General features: G+C 34.7%; 1 protein-coding gene across 1 annotated transcript; it reads right to left on the bottom strand.

Moving 5' to 3' along the window:
- Positions 1-2,099: 2,099 nt before the first annotated feature.
- LOC145013969 (protein trichome birefringence-like 34) lies at positions 2,100-4,566 on the bottom strand. The gene is made up of 5 exons (XM_078972319.1): positions 4,119-4,566; positions 3,512-3,686; positions 3,209-3,405; positions 2,733-2,891; positions 2,100-2,630 (listed from the first exon to the last, which is right to left on the bottom strand). Exons 1-5 carry the CDS (start codon positions 4,448-4,450, stop codon positions 2,288-2,290), a joined length of 1,206 nt encoding a protein of 401 aa, XP_078828445.1. The 5' UTR covers positions 4,451-4,566; the 3' UTR covers positions 2,100-2,287.
- Between the last annotated feature and the right edge of the window lie 12,237 nt (positions 4,567-16,803).

Raw genomic sequence — 16,803 nt, 5'->3', positions numbered from 1 at the left:
ATTAAAAAATAAAATAACATTAATACGAATTAATAACAGTATTTAGTATATGAAGAAAATAATAAATTAAAAGTAACAATCCAATAATATAATATTTATTATGATATAAATATTATATATTAAAAACTATATGTATTGATATATAATAACTCAATAAAAAGAATTACTCCAAAAAAAATAAAAAAATAAATCAACTAAAATAAATTAATAATCCAATAAAAAATATTTTATTAATATATAATATTATATATAAAAAAATATTTATTAATATATAATACTTTAATAAAATAAAATAAAATATATGCAAAAATGGTCCTCATAGTAAGGTAAAAGACAAAAGTGCGAAAATGGTCCATGAGGGTAAATTTATCATTTTAAAAAAGTTAACAGTCAATCAATTAAACTTAACGTATGAAGGACCAAAATCACAATAAAACTTGTTAAAAGGGACAAAATCTGCAACTTTTCAAATGTTTGGACCATAACCACATAAAATAAGTAACTATGGGGATCATTTTTGCAGTTTTGTCTAAAAGTTAGTCCCTTAAGTTTAAAAAAATGACAAAATATACAAAGTTTGAAAAAGTAAAAGAAAAAAGAAGTTATTTTCATCATTTAACGAACATTTGACAGAGTCTATTAATAATATTAGTCATAAGGATTATTTGTGTACGAAGTTTGCTCCATAAGGATCATCCATACAAAAAAAAAAAAAAAAAAAAAAAAAATAAAATAAAATAAAAAAAATCATAATGATTATATTAAAGAAAAATTAAAATACTATAAAGTTGCCTAATTTTTCATAATTCTAATCATATTTATTTATTTTTATAGTTTTTGCTTTGACAGGACCATGCTTTACACATAAGTGTTATAAAAAAGCTCATTAGAAAATTATCGGTTTTATGAATGCACTTAAGGGTACAAAACAGAAAAAATGAATTTCAGCACTTTAGTCGTTTAAATTGTGGGATTAATTTTAAATCAATCACTAAACAATTTCCTAAAAGAGAATGCCGATCACCGAGTCGTTATTATCTCTATACGAATAATAGCTGCCGCCTGCCTTCGTAGAATAGAATGCTTAAATTGTGGGATGTAATATTATTGATTGTTCAGTTTTGATGCTTTTAAACCCGTGAAACATGGAGATGTGACTTTTGTTTTTGAAAGCTAAAATAATCCCGAATATATCACATTAATGAAAAAGAAGAAAAAAAAAGTGGGTAATATAAGGCTGATTCTGGTCACATTATTTTGCATAGAAAGGATAAATCTTGATTTTTGAACCCTGTGGATCTGGACAGTTCTTTCTATTTAGTACTACTGCATATATTAAAACTTTAATAAAGATATTTATCATGTTCAAAATTTAATCTGATATAATTTTGTTAAAAAACTCTAAAAGCCTGGTGGTTTATTGTTTGTATTTTTTAAGCTGGTAATTTTGATAAATTAAAAAATATTTTACAAAACTAGATTTTGAAAAACTATTCAAAATAGATTTTCAACTAGTTTATAAAGATTTTTTTTTTTTTTAATTCTTTCAAATACACCCTTTAGGTTGAAGGGAATATGTTATCATCCAAATTGTAAAAAGATAGGGAGTCATAGTGTTAGTTTAATATATTTTCTTTAAAAAAAACAAAGAAAAAAAAATCAGTCAATAAATATTCACTATCCAAGTTTCTCTCATGATGAGCCTTCGTTGGCAACTATTCTTTCAAACATTAAATCAAAAAAAAAAAAAAAAATTATATTTTCAACTATTCTGTCAAACATAAAAAAAAAATTATTTTTTCGTTAATCTGTTAGTCTAACATAATATATTTCTTAGTTTATATAAAACAACTCAACATTTTTATAAATCATTCTATAAAATGGTAAACAGTAATAAAGAATGACAAACAGTAGGAAATTACCATATTAAATTAACGACAATAGTTTTTTCTCATTAAATGGTTATATAAACAATATTACATGAATTAACACACTACTAAAAATATTGTATATGTTTTTCAAATTAACTCACGAGACATGACTTTGTAATATTTCACACCACTAAACAACAAAAGGGTTGGTGTAACAAAATCACCAAATTAAAACAAGACTTCGGGGGTGGGGTACCTTTGAATTTTAATTATTTGAAAATTGTGTACATACCATGCTCTATAGCTCAATAATCACCTACCCAAAATCACTCTTGATAATAAGACACAATATATGACATTTTATGGCTTGTATTTTAGGCTTGTATATGTATAGTTTTTCAACATACAACCAAATTTCACACTTTATAGCGTATGTACGTATAAAGGATCTCATTCCAAACATCAGGAACCCCCGGAAGACACCAATGTATACAATCGGAATTAGCAATAGGATTCGCCAATTCCGATTCCGTTGGTGGAACCCAATGCCTTTTGTAAATAGTAGGATGTCCATCATTCCGATACTGTGAAAGTTGTGTTATATTCAGAAGCTCAATTTTCAACCCTTTCTTTTCAAGATCTTGTACTACTGATTGTGCTGTTCTCATCAAATCATTATCCGTTCCCTTTGACCAATACCCTTGTTCCATTATCGGCTCCGTTTTATTATAGCATGTTTCACCCATCGGATCTCCATACCTAGAAATAGTTGTAACAAAGAAGTAATATATGATTAATTATGGTAATTGACATGTAGTATGTATAGTTTTAAATACATTAAGGATTAATTATGATGCATACTCTTTGTGATCGGGTGAGAGGCTTGTGAAGAACATTCGAGTCTTGGTGCGGTTAAGGTGAGTTTCCAACCAATTCGACCATGTTTTTAGTGCCATCTCATAGCGTCTAACCCTTCCGGATTCTATTAAAGTTCTATTAGGGTTTTCAAATGATCCCCACCTACAAATACAAGTTTTGGTCCCCATTTATAATACAAAATAGAATATGACAAAACAGGTTGTATTGTGTTATATGAAATCAGACTGATAGTAATGGAACAAACATTTCCATTTTTGTCCCATTCAAATATGTTGAGCAAAGTGGGACATACGTTTGCTCTCAATCTCTTGTCTTGTATTGTCTGTGCAAAAGGCATTAATGCCCTTTTCATCATGATCATCGAATATAGTCAGGCAAAACTTATTCAGTCCAGTCCAATCCAGTCTAATCCAGTCTAGTCTCTAGTCTGTTACTCTTTATGCTTGAAGAAGGCTTACAAGAGTGTCATATTAGGCACAAGCCACCACGTATACGAGTCAAAAACTAGCATGTCAGCATCGATCCATTGTTTGGCATGTTTTTCGATGCTCTCAATTTTCATGATCCGATCATGTACACGATGATGAACAGGATCATCGCAGTTTGATTCCACCAACAATGGTTCCCAATAAAAATCAATAGAGGCATTGAATTCCTTCCATGCCACAGTTGAATCTCAGTCAAATATATAAAATAAAATAAATGTCTTACATTTATGTATTGATAATATATAAAAAAAAGAAAGCGACCAGATCCCTTACAGATGCTCTAAACGTAATCAATGAGCCATGCCATTCTGCAACTTTATGAGATGGATCGGGGATCCATGAGTCAATAAGACAAAGGAGCGACACCCAATGGTTCTTCCCTACTGAATCTCCAACAAAAACAACCCTCTTGTCTCTTAGCTTCTCCAATAATGCTGTTCCATTGAATCTAAAAATTTATCCATTAAATTAGTACAATTCGAGATGAAAATGTACAATTTTTAAAGCACAATGTACACCTCGCGTTCTCAGTTGACTAAATCCTTAATGAGGGTGTACTTAACTACTTATAGACTTGTACTCTACAACTAACACATACATAACATAGTGTCCACTTCTTGGAGTTTTATAAGCTTTGTATATGTTTGATTACTCACATCACATGTACAAGTTTTATATGCACTATTCATCTTTCTAAACACACCCCAAAGAGAAAGTACAACCCCTTAATGCATCGAGTCAACTTCTTTTGCAGTTTTCTTTCTTAGGTAAGTATTGCAATAGTATGAGTGCTAGTATGCTACAACAACACACAGTACAACTCCTAATGCATATATGTCAACTATATACCGAGAGAGAGAGAGAGAGAGAGAGAGAGAACCTGGGAAGGTCACAGCCATGGGGCTGCCATCTCCAGAACTGATACTCGAAATCTTTTCTTCCAAATTTATGACAAGCATAATCATCCGCCATGAAAGAACACTCTTTCTCATTGTACAAAGGTCTCGATTTGTTATCATAAACCCAACTCCCGTTGAACAAATCACAACCTTCAAACGAATAATCATCCGCTATATTCGCCACTCCGATAAGATTAAACCCTATTACATTGTTATGATCTAAACAAAAGTAAACAACTCCCATGGTTACTCCCATCACAAGCATGAACCCTACTGAACGATACCCAGGAACCAATCTTTGTAGCTTTTCCATTCCCTTATTTTCTTCTTCAAATCTTTCGAAACTTTTTCCTATCCTCTTGATGATCTTCTTATTTGAATTTGAGATAAAAGAAGCAAATGAAAATGAAGTTGTTCGCAAAAGAGTGTGGTAAAAGAAGAAATGAAAGATTTTGTTGCATATTTGGTATTTAACTCAGTTTGGTAGTTGATGCGTCCAAAAATATTCCATCGTTTATTTAATTATTGGGCCATTTCACAAAATGGATCTGTCTTTTAACAAATTACAAAAATACCAGGAACGGTCCCTGTACTCCATAAAATTTCAGAAATGATTCTTGTGTTTCATGAAATTTTATTATGGTCCCTGAGTTTCATAAATATTCAAAAACGGTTCCTATATAATAACAAATTTATATAAATAAAATTTGTCTTTCATAAAACTTCAAAAATAATCCCTTCCTAATAGCATAATAAATTGCTTTATTATATTTTTTAAGGTTCCATTTTCAAAAGAAGTTTTTCATTTTTATTTAAGGTTAAAATATTATTTTCCCAAAAACTAAGTATAAGTATCAAATAAAATCATAGTAACATATCAAATGATATATAAAACATGCTCAATCATAAAAAATTTTGATGGATGTGTACAATCAATCATTCATCTTACTGTTATCATCTAAGGTACCTGAAACACAATAAATCAACAACTGTAAACACAAATATTAGTGAGTTTCCAAAAAATACCACATACAATATATATATATATATATATATATATATATATATATATATATATATATATATATATATATATATATATATATATATATATATATCAGTGTTGTAAAAAATCGGCCTGGGCGCTTGGCGGAGGTAAACTGTATAGGACTTTTGATAGGCGTTGCAATTAATCGGAATTGGTCAATGATGGTCAAAGGCGGAAAATGGCGATCTAGGCGTTCTATGAGGTCAAAATAGGTCAACAGAAGTCAATTGAAAAAGTCAAAATTGAAAACTTTTTTCTTAACCTAAATCAACTAAGAGCGGACGGTATGGGACACAACGAGCAACAATGTTGCTGAGGTGGAAGTCGGAAACGCAGTCATAATGGGAGAATCCACCCCCCCCCCCCCCCCAACTCGTTGCAGCTCGTTGCGGCGGGTTTCATGGTCGTTACCACCGGGTAAACGGGAAAAAATTGGACTGTTGTCGTATTAAACGTTTGACTTAATTAAAAAAACTTTAAAACTATTTATTATTTTCCTAAATAAATCCTTAATATCTAAACAATTTTTTACACATAACTTCTATTTTTCTCTCTATATAATCTCAATTATCTTTAAAAAAAATTATGGAACCTTTCGACTCGTCTGATGATTCCAAGGACAATATATTCTTCAGGATGATATATCATTATTACACTAATGAGTTGCTACAACCAGAACCAGTCCCGCTACTAACAAGGCGTGCGATGGTAAACAAAAATCGCGAGGAAGGACACGAGCATCTATATCGCGATTACTTTGCGGATAATTGTGTATACGGGACGAAGGACTTCAAAAGAAGATTTCGTTTGAGTAGGGATGTGTTCCTATGGATTGCCAACGCCTTGGAAAGTCGGTATCATTTCTTTACTAAACTTTCATACAAAATAAATACAAATGTACTACATGTTACTTTTTAATTTTACAACAAATGTACTATATTATTAAACTGTAGTTAATTTATGTTTAGGTATGAATTTTTTTCAATTGAGATATGATGCTAGAGGTAGACGAGGGTTTACAACGTTGCAGAAATGTGTTGCGGCTATTCGTTTGATGGCTATGGGGGAGTCACCCGACACAATGGACGACTATATGAGAATGTCCGAAAGAACCGCAAGGGAGAGTTTGTATACATTGTCAAGGGGTGTTGTTGAAACATTTGGAGATGTGTATTTGTGGGAACCTTAGTTGCATGATTTGCAACAATTGTATGCGGCGCATGAAGAACGCCATGGGTTTCTCGGAATGATCGGAAGCATTGATTGCACACACTGGAAATGGAAAATTTGTCCGGTAGCATGGAAAGGGAAATACGCAAATGGTCATCATGGATCACCTTCGTTGGTTTTAGAGTTTGTTGTTTCTCAAGATTTGTGGATTTGACATGCATTTTCTGGGGTTGCAGGTTACAACAACGACGTCAACATTCTTGATCAGTCGCCAATATTCGACGATCTTTTGAATAGAAAGGCCCCGGATGCTCCTACCACGGTGAATGGAAACGAATACAAATATGGGTATTACCTTACAGATGGAATATATCCTCAGTATTCCACATTCGTGAAGACATTCCACCACCCGGTCAAAGAACGAGACAAATTTTTTAAGAGAAGACAAGAAAGAGCACGTAAGGATGTGGAACGTGCTTTTGGAGTGCTGAAGGCGAAGTGGCATATAGTTGAACAAGCAGCACGACCATTGGATTTAGAAACTCTACGATATATCATGTATGCATGTATCATAATGCATAACATGGTAGTAGAAGATAAAGGGAGAAATATTGCACACCATATCACAACGGAGCCCATACACGTTTAGTTTCAACCAGGAACAACTGAGTATTTGCATCAAGTGGTTGAGATTCAGGACACAAATAAACACAGACAACTTCAAGTGGACTTGGCGGATTATATCTTCTATAGTAACAATGACGATAATGAATAACATTTAGTTTTAAAAAAATGTTTTTTAACGAATAGCGTTGTATTTTTTTTAATTCGGATGTTATGTGTAATTTAATTTCTATGTTAAGTTTAATCTTTAAAAAATGTTTTTATTATGTTATTTATAATTTTTAAACATTATATTTTATTTATTATGTTATAATTAAAAAATATTTATTTAAATTAAAAAAATCGAAAAAAAAATTATAAAATCGAAAAAAATTGGTGTTATAACAAGATGAAACATGATAACCGTTTCCCCACTTGGTGTTATAACACCATTGGTGATGTGGCATGTGAAGTGGCACCAAAATGGTGTTACATCTAGTTGCCCACACCCAATGCTCTAAAAGAAGTACAACGCCTTCATTCTTCTTCGGTATTTTTGCACCTCCTTCATCCCGTTCTCTTCTCCTCCAATGATCGACTGTCGCAACTTCATCATAGTTGCAGCTTCTTCCGACCACACCTACACAAACATCATTCGAATGTGACGACAAGCGTTATTCGACTTCAGCTATAGCTTTCGCCATCAAACGTCGACACATGGGACGGCGACGCATCGCAGGTATGTGACTTAGGTCATGTGATAATCGTTATTCAACACTTGTGATCAACATGATTTCTACACATCTGCACATCCTCATGTTTCTGATTTTTGCGATTTTTTCAATTTATTGGTTATTTCGACTTATGTCCTGATGAATGTGTTGTATCAGTGAGATCATCATGATTTCTAATCATTACTACAACTTCTTTTGACCATACCTTTGAGTCCGAACATTTCATTCCGTCAATTCCGACTATCTCTCAATTGGGACTATAGTTATTTCATTATCCAATCGACTTCGACCAACTGTCATCGGTAGGTTTTGCCCCTGGTTTGGGTTTTCATTCTTGTTTTGGGTTGCTAATGAACATACAAATATACAAGCCTCATATGCTACCAAACATACAATATGTACAATGGTCTAACTGTTTTGGTTTGGGTTTTCATTCCTGTTTTTTGCTCCTGTTTCATAACGATCATACAAGTTAGACCATTTTTCCTCTGTTTCATTCTAATTGTTTGCCCATGTTTTACTCCAATTTTTTCATTTCTGTTTCATTCTAGTTTTTTCATTCCTATTTTCAGTCATTAACCCTTTTTTAAACTAAATAGATTATGAGATACATAATTGTTGTTTCAGATAACTGGAACAAGTTATTTCAAAATAGATTACACTCATGTACATGGATTGTTGTACTCATGACCATTTCTTTTAGATTTTCACATATTAAAGGGTGTTAATGGCATCTAAAACTTCAGCTACACAATCAATGGATTCAACATCTACTGGTTTTAAAAGGAATTCAAACGATATTGCTTGGGAATTTGCTATTTGCAAAGATCCTACAAACTTAGATAAATTGAAGTGTACATTATGTGGAAGAGTTTACTTATTTTGCATTTATATCATGTTTGATGACTTGAATATGTAAATGTTTATGGATATTTACATATTTTGTTAGTATTTTTTTGGATATAGTCATATAGGTAATATTTAAGTTTTTTTTTTTACAATTAAAGGTCCCTCGCCTAGGCACTGATTAATCCCCGCCTAGACCGGTTAATGTTTGACCCTAGTCGGCCACCGAACGATTTTTACAACCTTGATATATATATATATATATATATATATATATATATATATATATATATATATATATATATATATAACAACATATAGCTATATCGGGTTCGTATCAACCCCGAGTCTATAATGACTCCAAGCCCAGATCGGCTCCATCGGGTCCGTATCAACCCCGAGTCCGTAGTGACTCCAAGCTCAGATTGACTCCATGAATGCAACATACAACTGTACTAGCAATAGTCACACAGACACATGAATCCTACTCAATTCAGTGGTCTGGCATTAGTGGCTTCGACCCACGAGTATAGTGAGAAGACTCAACTCACAGATAGTAGCTAAATCACGACAACTATCACACGGTGAAAACTGGTACTACAAAACAACTAAACGTAATAAAGAAACACTCAATCAGTCTACACCTTAAAACCTCTAAATTGACCAAGGGTCAACTATGGTCAAAAAGTCAACAGTCAAAGTCAATGGTTAACTTATCCGTTGACTGGCCCTCACGTAGTGACTAGCCGTTGGTCACGTCATGAGAAAGCGAGTTCAGCCTGGTCACTAACTCAGTTCCGATTCAACTCGATTATTCCCAAATCAAATGTCACGACATAACAGAGCTTCTGTCACATCGTAAGAACCACAACACAAAAGACTTGGAATACTCAATCTACCCCTCACATTGTGAAGACTAACCCTCATATAGATGGCTTGATCCCTTAAGACTATTTCATCCAAACTTCAGATGTACTCCAAAACAAGGTCTTAATCCATGAAGTTGGAAGCTTTAAAGTTATGCATCGCTTAATAATCCCCAAAACCCAATTTTTAACACCCTAACCTAATAAAATGAACATAAACCCTTTCATGGTTGAGTTAAACCATAATGATACCATTTTTATGCATAAGGGACCTCGAAAACACTAAGATCTACCATCCTAAGCTTTTGGAGTAGCTTATCTTCACAAGAAACAACTCAAAGGACCAAAATATGCCAAGAACTCTAAACTAGCTACATCTAAGAGATGAATCAACAAGGTTGAAACTTTATACCTTCTATGACTTGCCAAGATGATGAAGGTTCTGGATCTTCAAGCTCTATTCTAACCAATGCTCGATCATCAAGCTTCTACTTCTTCATAATGCACAAAAACACCAAAAGTTTACTACCAAGGCTCAAAACACACACAAGGAAAGGCTAGGGTTTCGTGGGAGTCTTTAGAGGAAGGAGGATGATAAGGGGGCAATCTCATGGTCTATAATGACACTTAAATAGGTGTCAAACCCTAAAAGTAGTGTTTGTAGTCTGTTTATGTACGTCTAGCGTACATATATGTACACCCAACGTATACCACCAACATCCGCATCCAACTTAAGGGGGTATCCCCAACATACTTCATGTTATTCCCAGCGTAATAGGGACCAAAAATATAATATTTTAAGGCTAAATTTGTATGTTGAAGAGTAACTGAAACTCGATCGTTACAAATCTCTCCCACTTGAATCTGACTTTGTCCTCAAAATCTGTTGTTGTAAATAACTTCAGATAATGCTTCCCCATCTCATCCTCAGGCTCCCACATCAACTCTGAAACCTTTCGGTGCTGCCACTGCACCTTTACCAAGTCCACCACCTTGCTTCGCAAAGTCTTTGCCTTTCTGTAGAGGATTTCCACTAGTATCTCTATATAATTCAAGCGATCATCCACCTAAATTTCCTCCAATGGAGTCAAAACGAAATCATTGACCAGACATTTCTGCAACTGAGAGACGTGGAAAGTGTTATAGATATTACTGAGCTCCTCTAGTAGATCCAAATGATATGCAACCCTGACCACCTGGGCTAACAACCTGAAAGGACCAATATATATGGGGCACTGCTTACCTTGCATCCTGAATCGGATACCACCTTTCCAAGGTGACACCTTCAGGATTACCATGTCCCCAACCTGGAATTCTAAGTCTGACCGACGTCTATCTGCATAGCTCATCTATCGAACTTGTGATGTCTGAAGTCTGCCACGAACCTACTGGATGAACTCAGTCATCCGAAGTACCAGCTCTGTACTACCCATAACTCGCTGACCGACCTCACCCCAACATATCGGGGTCCTACACTTCCTCCGATAAAGCATCTCAAAAGGATGTCGATCAATGTTGGCGTGATAATTGTTGTTATATGAAAACTCTACCAAGTGAAGATATGTGATCCAACTCCCAAAAAAATCCAATACACATTCCTGAAGCATGTCCTCCAAGGTCTGGATAGCCCGCTCACTCTGGCCATCATTCTGTAGGTGGAAAACCATACTGAAAGGCATACGAATACCCAAATTCTCATGAAATCTCTTCCAGAACCAAGAAGTAAACCGAACATCCCTATCAGAAACCACCGAAACTGGCACCCCATGTCGTGCCACAACCTCCCGAATGTAGATGCCGGCCAACTTCTCAACCGAGATACTCTCCTGGATCGAATAAAGTGTGCACTCTTGGTCAATCGATCAACGATGACCCATATCGAATCCACTACATGTGTCGTCCGAGGTAACTTCGTAATGAAGTCCATTGTGATCTCTTCATATTTCCAAACAGGAATACCTAACGACTCCATTTTTCTGTGAGGTCACTAGTGTTCGACCTTGACTTTCTTGCAAATCAAGCACCTCTCCACATACCAGGCTCCATCCTTCCTCATACAGGGCCAACAATAATCAAGTTATAGGTCTCTATACATTTTCTTCGCTTTGGGATGAATAGAGAACCTCGAGTTGTGCGCCTCTTCCATCAAAACCTGACATGCACCACCCCAATATGGAACCCACACCATCCAATGAAGAGTCAATAAACCAAGACTATCATAATCGAATGAAGATTCATGACCTAATATACGCTCGCACTTCTGGTGCACCTCCTTCATAGCCTTAACATGTGCTTCCCGAATCTACTCCAGAAGCGGAGTAATCACAGTCATCCTCAGAGATACATCCCTGATATGCTCCTCAAATGAAGATTTCTTGCAAATCTCTCATATGCTCCTCATGTTGTTCGTGATTCTTGGAATAGACCAGGATGTCATCAATAAAAACAATCAAAGACCGATCCAACATAGGCCTGCATACGCGGTTCATGAGATCCATGAATGTTGTTGGAGCGTTGGTGAGCCCAAAGGGCATCACCACAAAACTCGTAATGACCGTAATGATTTCGGAAGCTCGTATTTTGCGTATCCTACTCCCTGAACGTCATCTGATGATACACTACAAGAAAAAGTCGAAATAAAAACGGAAAAATTCCGTAGCTAAAACATGATATTCCGTAGTTAAAATCGATTAGCAACGGAATTTGCTACAGATCCATTATGTAGGCAAATTCTTCGTTAGTAAAGGTTCGTTACGGAATCCGTAGCACCTTCACAATGGAATTTACAACAGACTTATTTCGTAGAAAACTTGCTATGGACTACATCCGTAGCAACATTGTAGCAAATTAACTACAATTTATTTCCATAGCATGTCCGTAGTGAATTAACTACGCCCCGATCCGTAGTAAATCTGTCGCAAATTAACTGCAAACTAAATTCGTAGCTAGTTTCTCTAGCAAATCCACTATGGGTAATGGCGTAGCTAGTACTCCGTAGTAAATTTACTATTACCTAATTTTGTTACAAATTAACTACAAACTAGCCCCGTAGCTAATTTTCGTAGCAAATCAACTATAGGTAATATTGTAGCAAACATTCGATAGTGAATTTACTATGATGTATCAAATATGTTGTAGTAAATTTACCACAACCTAGTTATGTTGCAGAAAACGTTTGATAGAATATGTTTCATAGCAACATCCATAACAATTCAACTACAAAAATGTGACAGAATTAATTAAAATAAATACAAAAATAAGTCGACTTTTTCCAAAAAAAAAACTTAGTAACAAAATCAACATTATAAAATTGCATTAAACAGTAAAAGAAATTACATCAACTCTTAATAAAAACATAGTTTATCATCAAATAAAATTTCACTTTGTCCAAAACACCAATTATAGTATCCCAAAATTTTCTAATAAATTTAAACTTTTCGAAACATTTATTTTGTAAAAAAAACATCCATCCATAATATAACTTAAGCAATTTATAATACTCAAATCCCCAATTTATTAATTCCAAACATACTGTAGATAAACCATTTGTTATAACTCAGTTATAATAGAATAATAAAAGCCTTAAAATTCGTAATAAAATTTATGACAAGGACCCAATCTTCAACCTCGTTAGTGTACAGTTAAGTCGAACCCTTACCCTTGTTGGTACCCGATGTACCTGTAAGAATCATTTATAGAATAAAATGGTAAGTACAAAGCTTAGTGACTTCCAACACAACATAACATTAGAAATATTACACCCTACTCCTACTTATCATGCCATCAACAAAATATGCAAACATCCATATAACATATAAACATTAATATCATATATCTTGTGTTTATTTGGGAACAAATACCAAAAAACACCCAAATAAAGACTCGGTATTCAGCCGTCGAGTCCACGAACTTGGTGTTTCCGCATTCGGTCCCCCTAACTTGGCACAATGGCCTTCGGTCTGTCGGCTCGGTATTCAACCATCAAGACCCAAAATATTGACTTGGTATTCAGCCATAGAGCCCAAACATATCATGCATATACATTCCACATAACAAATAAGTACATCAAACATAACTAATGCAACAATTATTAGTTTAGTTGTCAACCATATAGTTCATAGTCTCACCCGACCTAACAGTAAGCATATAATACTCTAAGGTTATGAAGTGAGGAACTCACCTCTACCAGTCAAACACCCTTAAAATAATACAAACACCCCTTCACACCAGGTTAACCTTCAAATTCCTAATAATGACCAAAAAGAGTTAAGTTATGGTACTTTGATGTCTCAAAAGTATAATGGCTTGTGTTATTTTTCTTTTTCTTTTTTCAGGTTTATACATAGAAATTATAGTCTTGTTTGGGACATGTTTTACCCCCCTTAAACATCTTATTTTTTAAAAATGTTTTATATCCATTAGGTACAGGTCATTAGCTTTAAAAGTAGTATTCGCACACTGTTGTACGATTTTTCTGCAATTTTTGACGATTTTTATAAAACCGTCTCGCAAAACAGTTCATTACGCACCAGTCTTGGTAAATGATCGATTTCACCCTAGTTAGGGGCATTTCTGGCCTTTGGTCAAAACTAATGAAATGTATAGGACTCAAAAACGAAACTCTGGCTTTTGGTTTTGACTAAAAAGGTTTTCATATGATCGAGATATCATCTCTCAAAGATATGGACAGATTAGGGTAAAATCCTGAAATCACAGCTTTGTCTTTTTAGGGTTAATTTGACCTCTTAACCCATTAAGACCTATCCAATGAGGCTTATAATCAGTAAAATGAGTTCATAACAGTAGATTACTTCATTGATATAAAATTCAATGAAAATCTCAACCCCTTTTCTTGAGATTTCTTGTATAAAACATCAAAATAATTACAATGCCCTCATAGGAAGAATACCAACTAGGGTTTAAGGTTTGGGACCAAAAGTCCAAAACAACCCATGTCACCACTTAGCCCTCAAAACACCTTGGGGCATCACTACCCAAGGCCATAGTGGCAGTGGTGGCTGGCAGTGACTGCCACCACCTTGGCGGTGGTGGTGGTGAAGATTTCGTTTAAAGGTAGAAGAGAAAGAAGGAGAATAAGATTGCATGACTTACTTGAGAATGATGAATGTTTCTCCCTTGATGAAGATGCCATAGCCTCCTCCCAACCTTCACTTTTGATGCTCCCTTCTTCTCCACTCCTGTTCTTTCTTTTCTCCCTTCTCACTCACGGCTACACAAAAAAAAAACGGCACCCCCTTGACTTCATAGGGTTAGGCCGCATTTTTTAGGCTTAATAGGCCTTTTGGACGTGATTATGGGCTGCCCTAAGTTGGTGTCCGATCAAGGGGGTCCAAGGCTTCAAAAACATAACATTTGGCCCTTCAAGTTCGACATAACGACTCCTCTACCCTAAAAACAATTCCATTGCACAATGGGTCCATAATTAGCCCTAATTACCCCACTTTATTATTTTTTTATAGTTAAATATACCAGAAACAATTAATTAAGTACAATAAATTCATGTACCATGAATCGGGGCGTTACACCAATCAAATTAATCTAATAGTTAAACTCTACTAGAAATCCTAAACATGCAATCAATAAAAAATATATCATTAATTATTTGTGTTTCTCATATCATTGACCATGTTTTTCACATCACCCAACTCTATCCTTTGTTTATGTATGGTTTCCTCTAGTTTCTAGATCTTTGAATAGAGGTAATGATTTTCCGAACTACTATCTAGTGAAATGCATATTTGAGAAGAGTTTTCAAGAAAAATGGGCATGTCATATGATCCAAACCCATAAACTCTTTTCTTACAATCCTGTCCTCCAACAACAACTTGCTTTCAAGAATTTGGAAAATTGATTCAAATACTAAGCATTCCAGAAAACTAAGTCTCATAATTTTTAGATATTCGGATTGCCTCAAACGGATTTTTGAAGTTGAAGGGTAGAATTGGAAAAATATGACATTTTAGCTTTTCATTCATTTTTGGTGTTTCATTAAGGACTTAATGGTTAAGTTTATAGTTTAACATTTTTAATATAATTATTGACTACATATGAGGTTTCCAAAATATACAAAACAACTTTACTCAAAAGTCTTAATGCATGACTTAATGGAGTATAAAGTTAGGGCTTAACAAAATAATAATAAAAATGTATAAAGATTCATTTCATGTCTTAGCCTAGGACTTCCTCAAACCAAAATACCACAACCACCAAACCATGGTGCGAGGGTATAGTGACGCCAGTTTTCAAACCGATAGGGACAACTATCGTTCGCAGTCGGGCTGGGTCTTTACCCTAAATGGAGGAGCAGTGACATGGAAAAGTTCCAAGCAGGAAACGGTAGCTGATTCAACGTGCGAATCAGAGTACATCGCAGCAAGCGAAGCGTCGAAGGAGGCAATATGGCTGAAGAACTTCATCGGTGATCTTGGAGTTGTGCCGGCCATAAAGGAGCCCATGGAGATTTTCTGTGATAACGAAGGAGCGGTTGCCTTAACCAAGGAACCGAGGGATCATGGTAGATCTCGACATATCGACAGAAAATATCACTTCATTAGACATCGTGTAGAAGAAGGACAACTCGTAGTGAAGAGGATATCATCAGAAGATAACCCAGCAGACCCGCTTACGAAGGGACTGAGTAGGGTTAAGCACTTGCAGCATGCTAGGAGTATTGGGCTGAAGGATGATATTAGCATAGATTAGATAGTATTAGAAACGTATAATAGATAAATGTAATTGACATTTGATGATTAAATAAAGAAGTTTTATTTATGAGTAAAGTTACTATCACATGTTAGTTGTTTAACTATTGTTTCACTTTGCATGTTTTGACTTCCAGAATAATTGAGTTATTAAGAATAATCGAATTATTCAAATGGTCCACAATCGTTCATATGTTGGGAGTAGATATGAATGAAGATTGTCATGAATTGGTGTGTAGAATGTCTAAATGGTGTTAGACATAGCAAGGGTTGCTGCAACGTTCATGAGTGCTTATGAACTGGTTTTGAGCATTGGAATAAACCCGCGCTTGCTGGAATCACCTTATGGAATACGAGATAAAAGGTGATCGCAAGAAGATAATATCATATGGTCTTAAAACCTAGATATATGGTTTATTATTTGTTAATTGATTGTGCATTGATAATGCGAAAACGCATCAGTAACTTGATGTTATAAAACGTATTGTTGTGTATAGTTGGTTAATGAATAAGTAAATGCATATAAGTCGAAGTTTATCTGTAAATTTTATCCTAAGAGGGTAGAAGAGATATCTTGGCCACTCGATGATTTGATTTGACTTATGTGTCGGGCCCGGTCAGAACTGAATTGATGTGTTCGATTAAGTTCTATGTCAAATAAATCGGAGATCGAGAAA

The sequence above is a fragment of the Lactuca saligna genome, chromosome 9 (assembly GCF_052625555.1).
Source record: "Lactuca saligna cultivar CGN05327 chromosome 9, ASM5262555v1, whole genome shotgun sequence".
Classification (NCBI taxonomy): Eukaryota; Viridiplantae; Streptophyta; class Magnoliopsida; order Asterales; family Asteraceae; genus Lactuca; species Lactuca saligna.
The sequence above is the reverse complement of the archived record's forward strand: the minus strand, read 5'-3'. Positions and strand labels throughout refer to the sequence as shown.

What these genes read in the sequence shown, in the direction of transcription:
- LOC145013969 (XM_078972319.1), bottom strand. Translation starts at nt 4,450, where the DNA reads ATGGAAAAGCTACAAAGATTGGTTCCTGGGTATCGTTCAGTAGGGTTC. An exon ending in CATGGCTGTGACCTTCCCAG is followed by an intron (nt 3,687 to 4,118) that starts GTTCTCTCTCTC and finishes ATAAATTTTTAG; the next exon opens with ATTCAATGGAACAGCATTAT. An exon ending in CTCTCACCCGATCACAAAGA is followed by an intron (nt 2,631 to 2,732) that starts GTATGCATCATA and finishes AACTATTTCTAG; the next exon opens with GTATGGAGATCCGATGGGTG.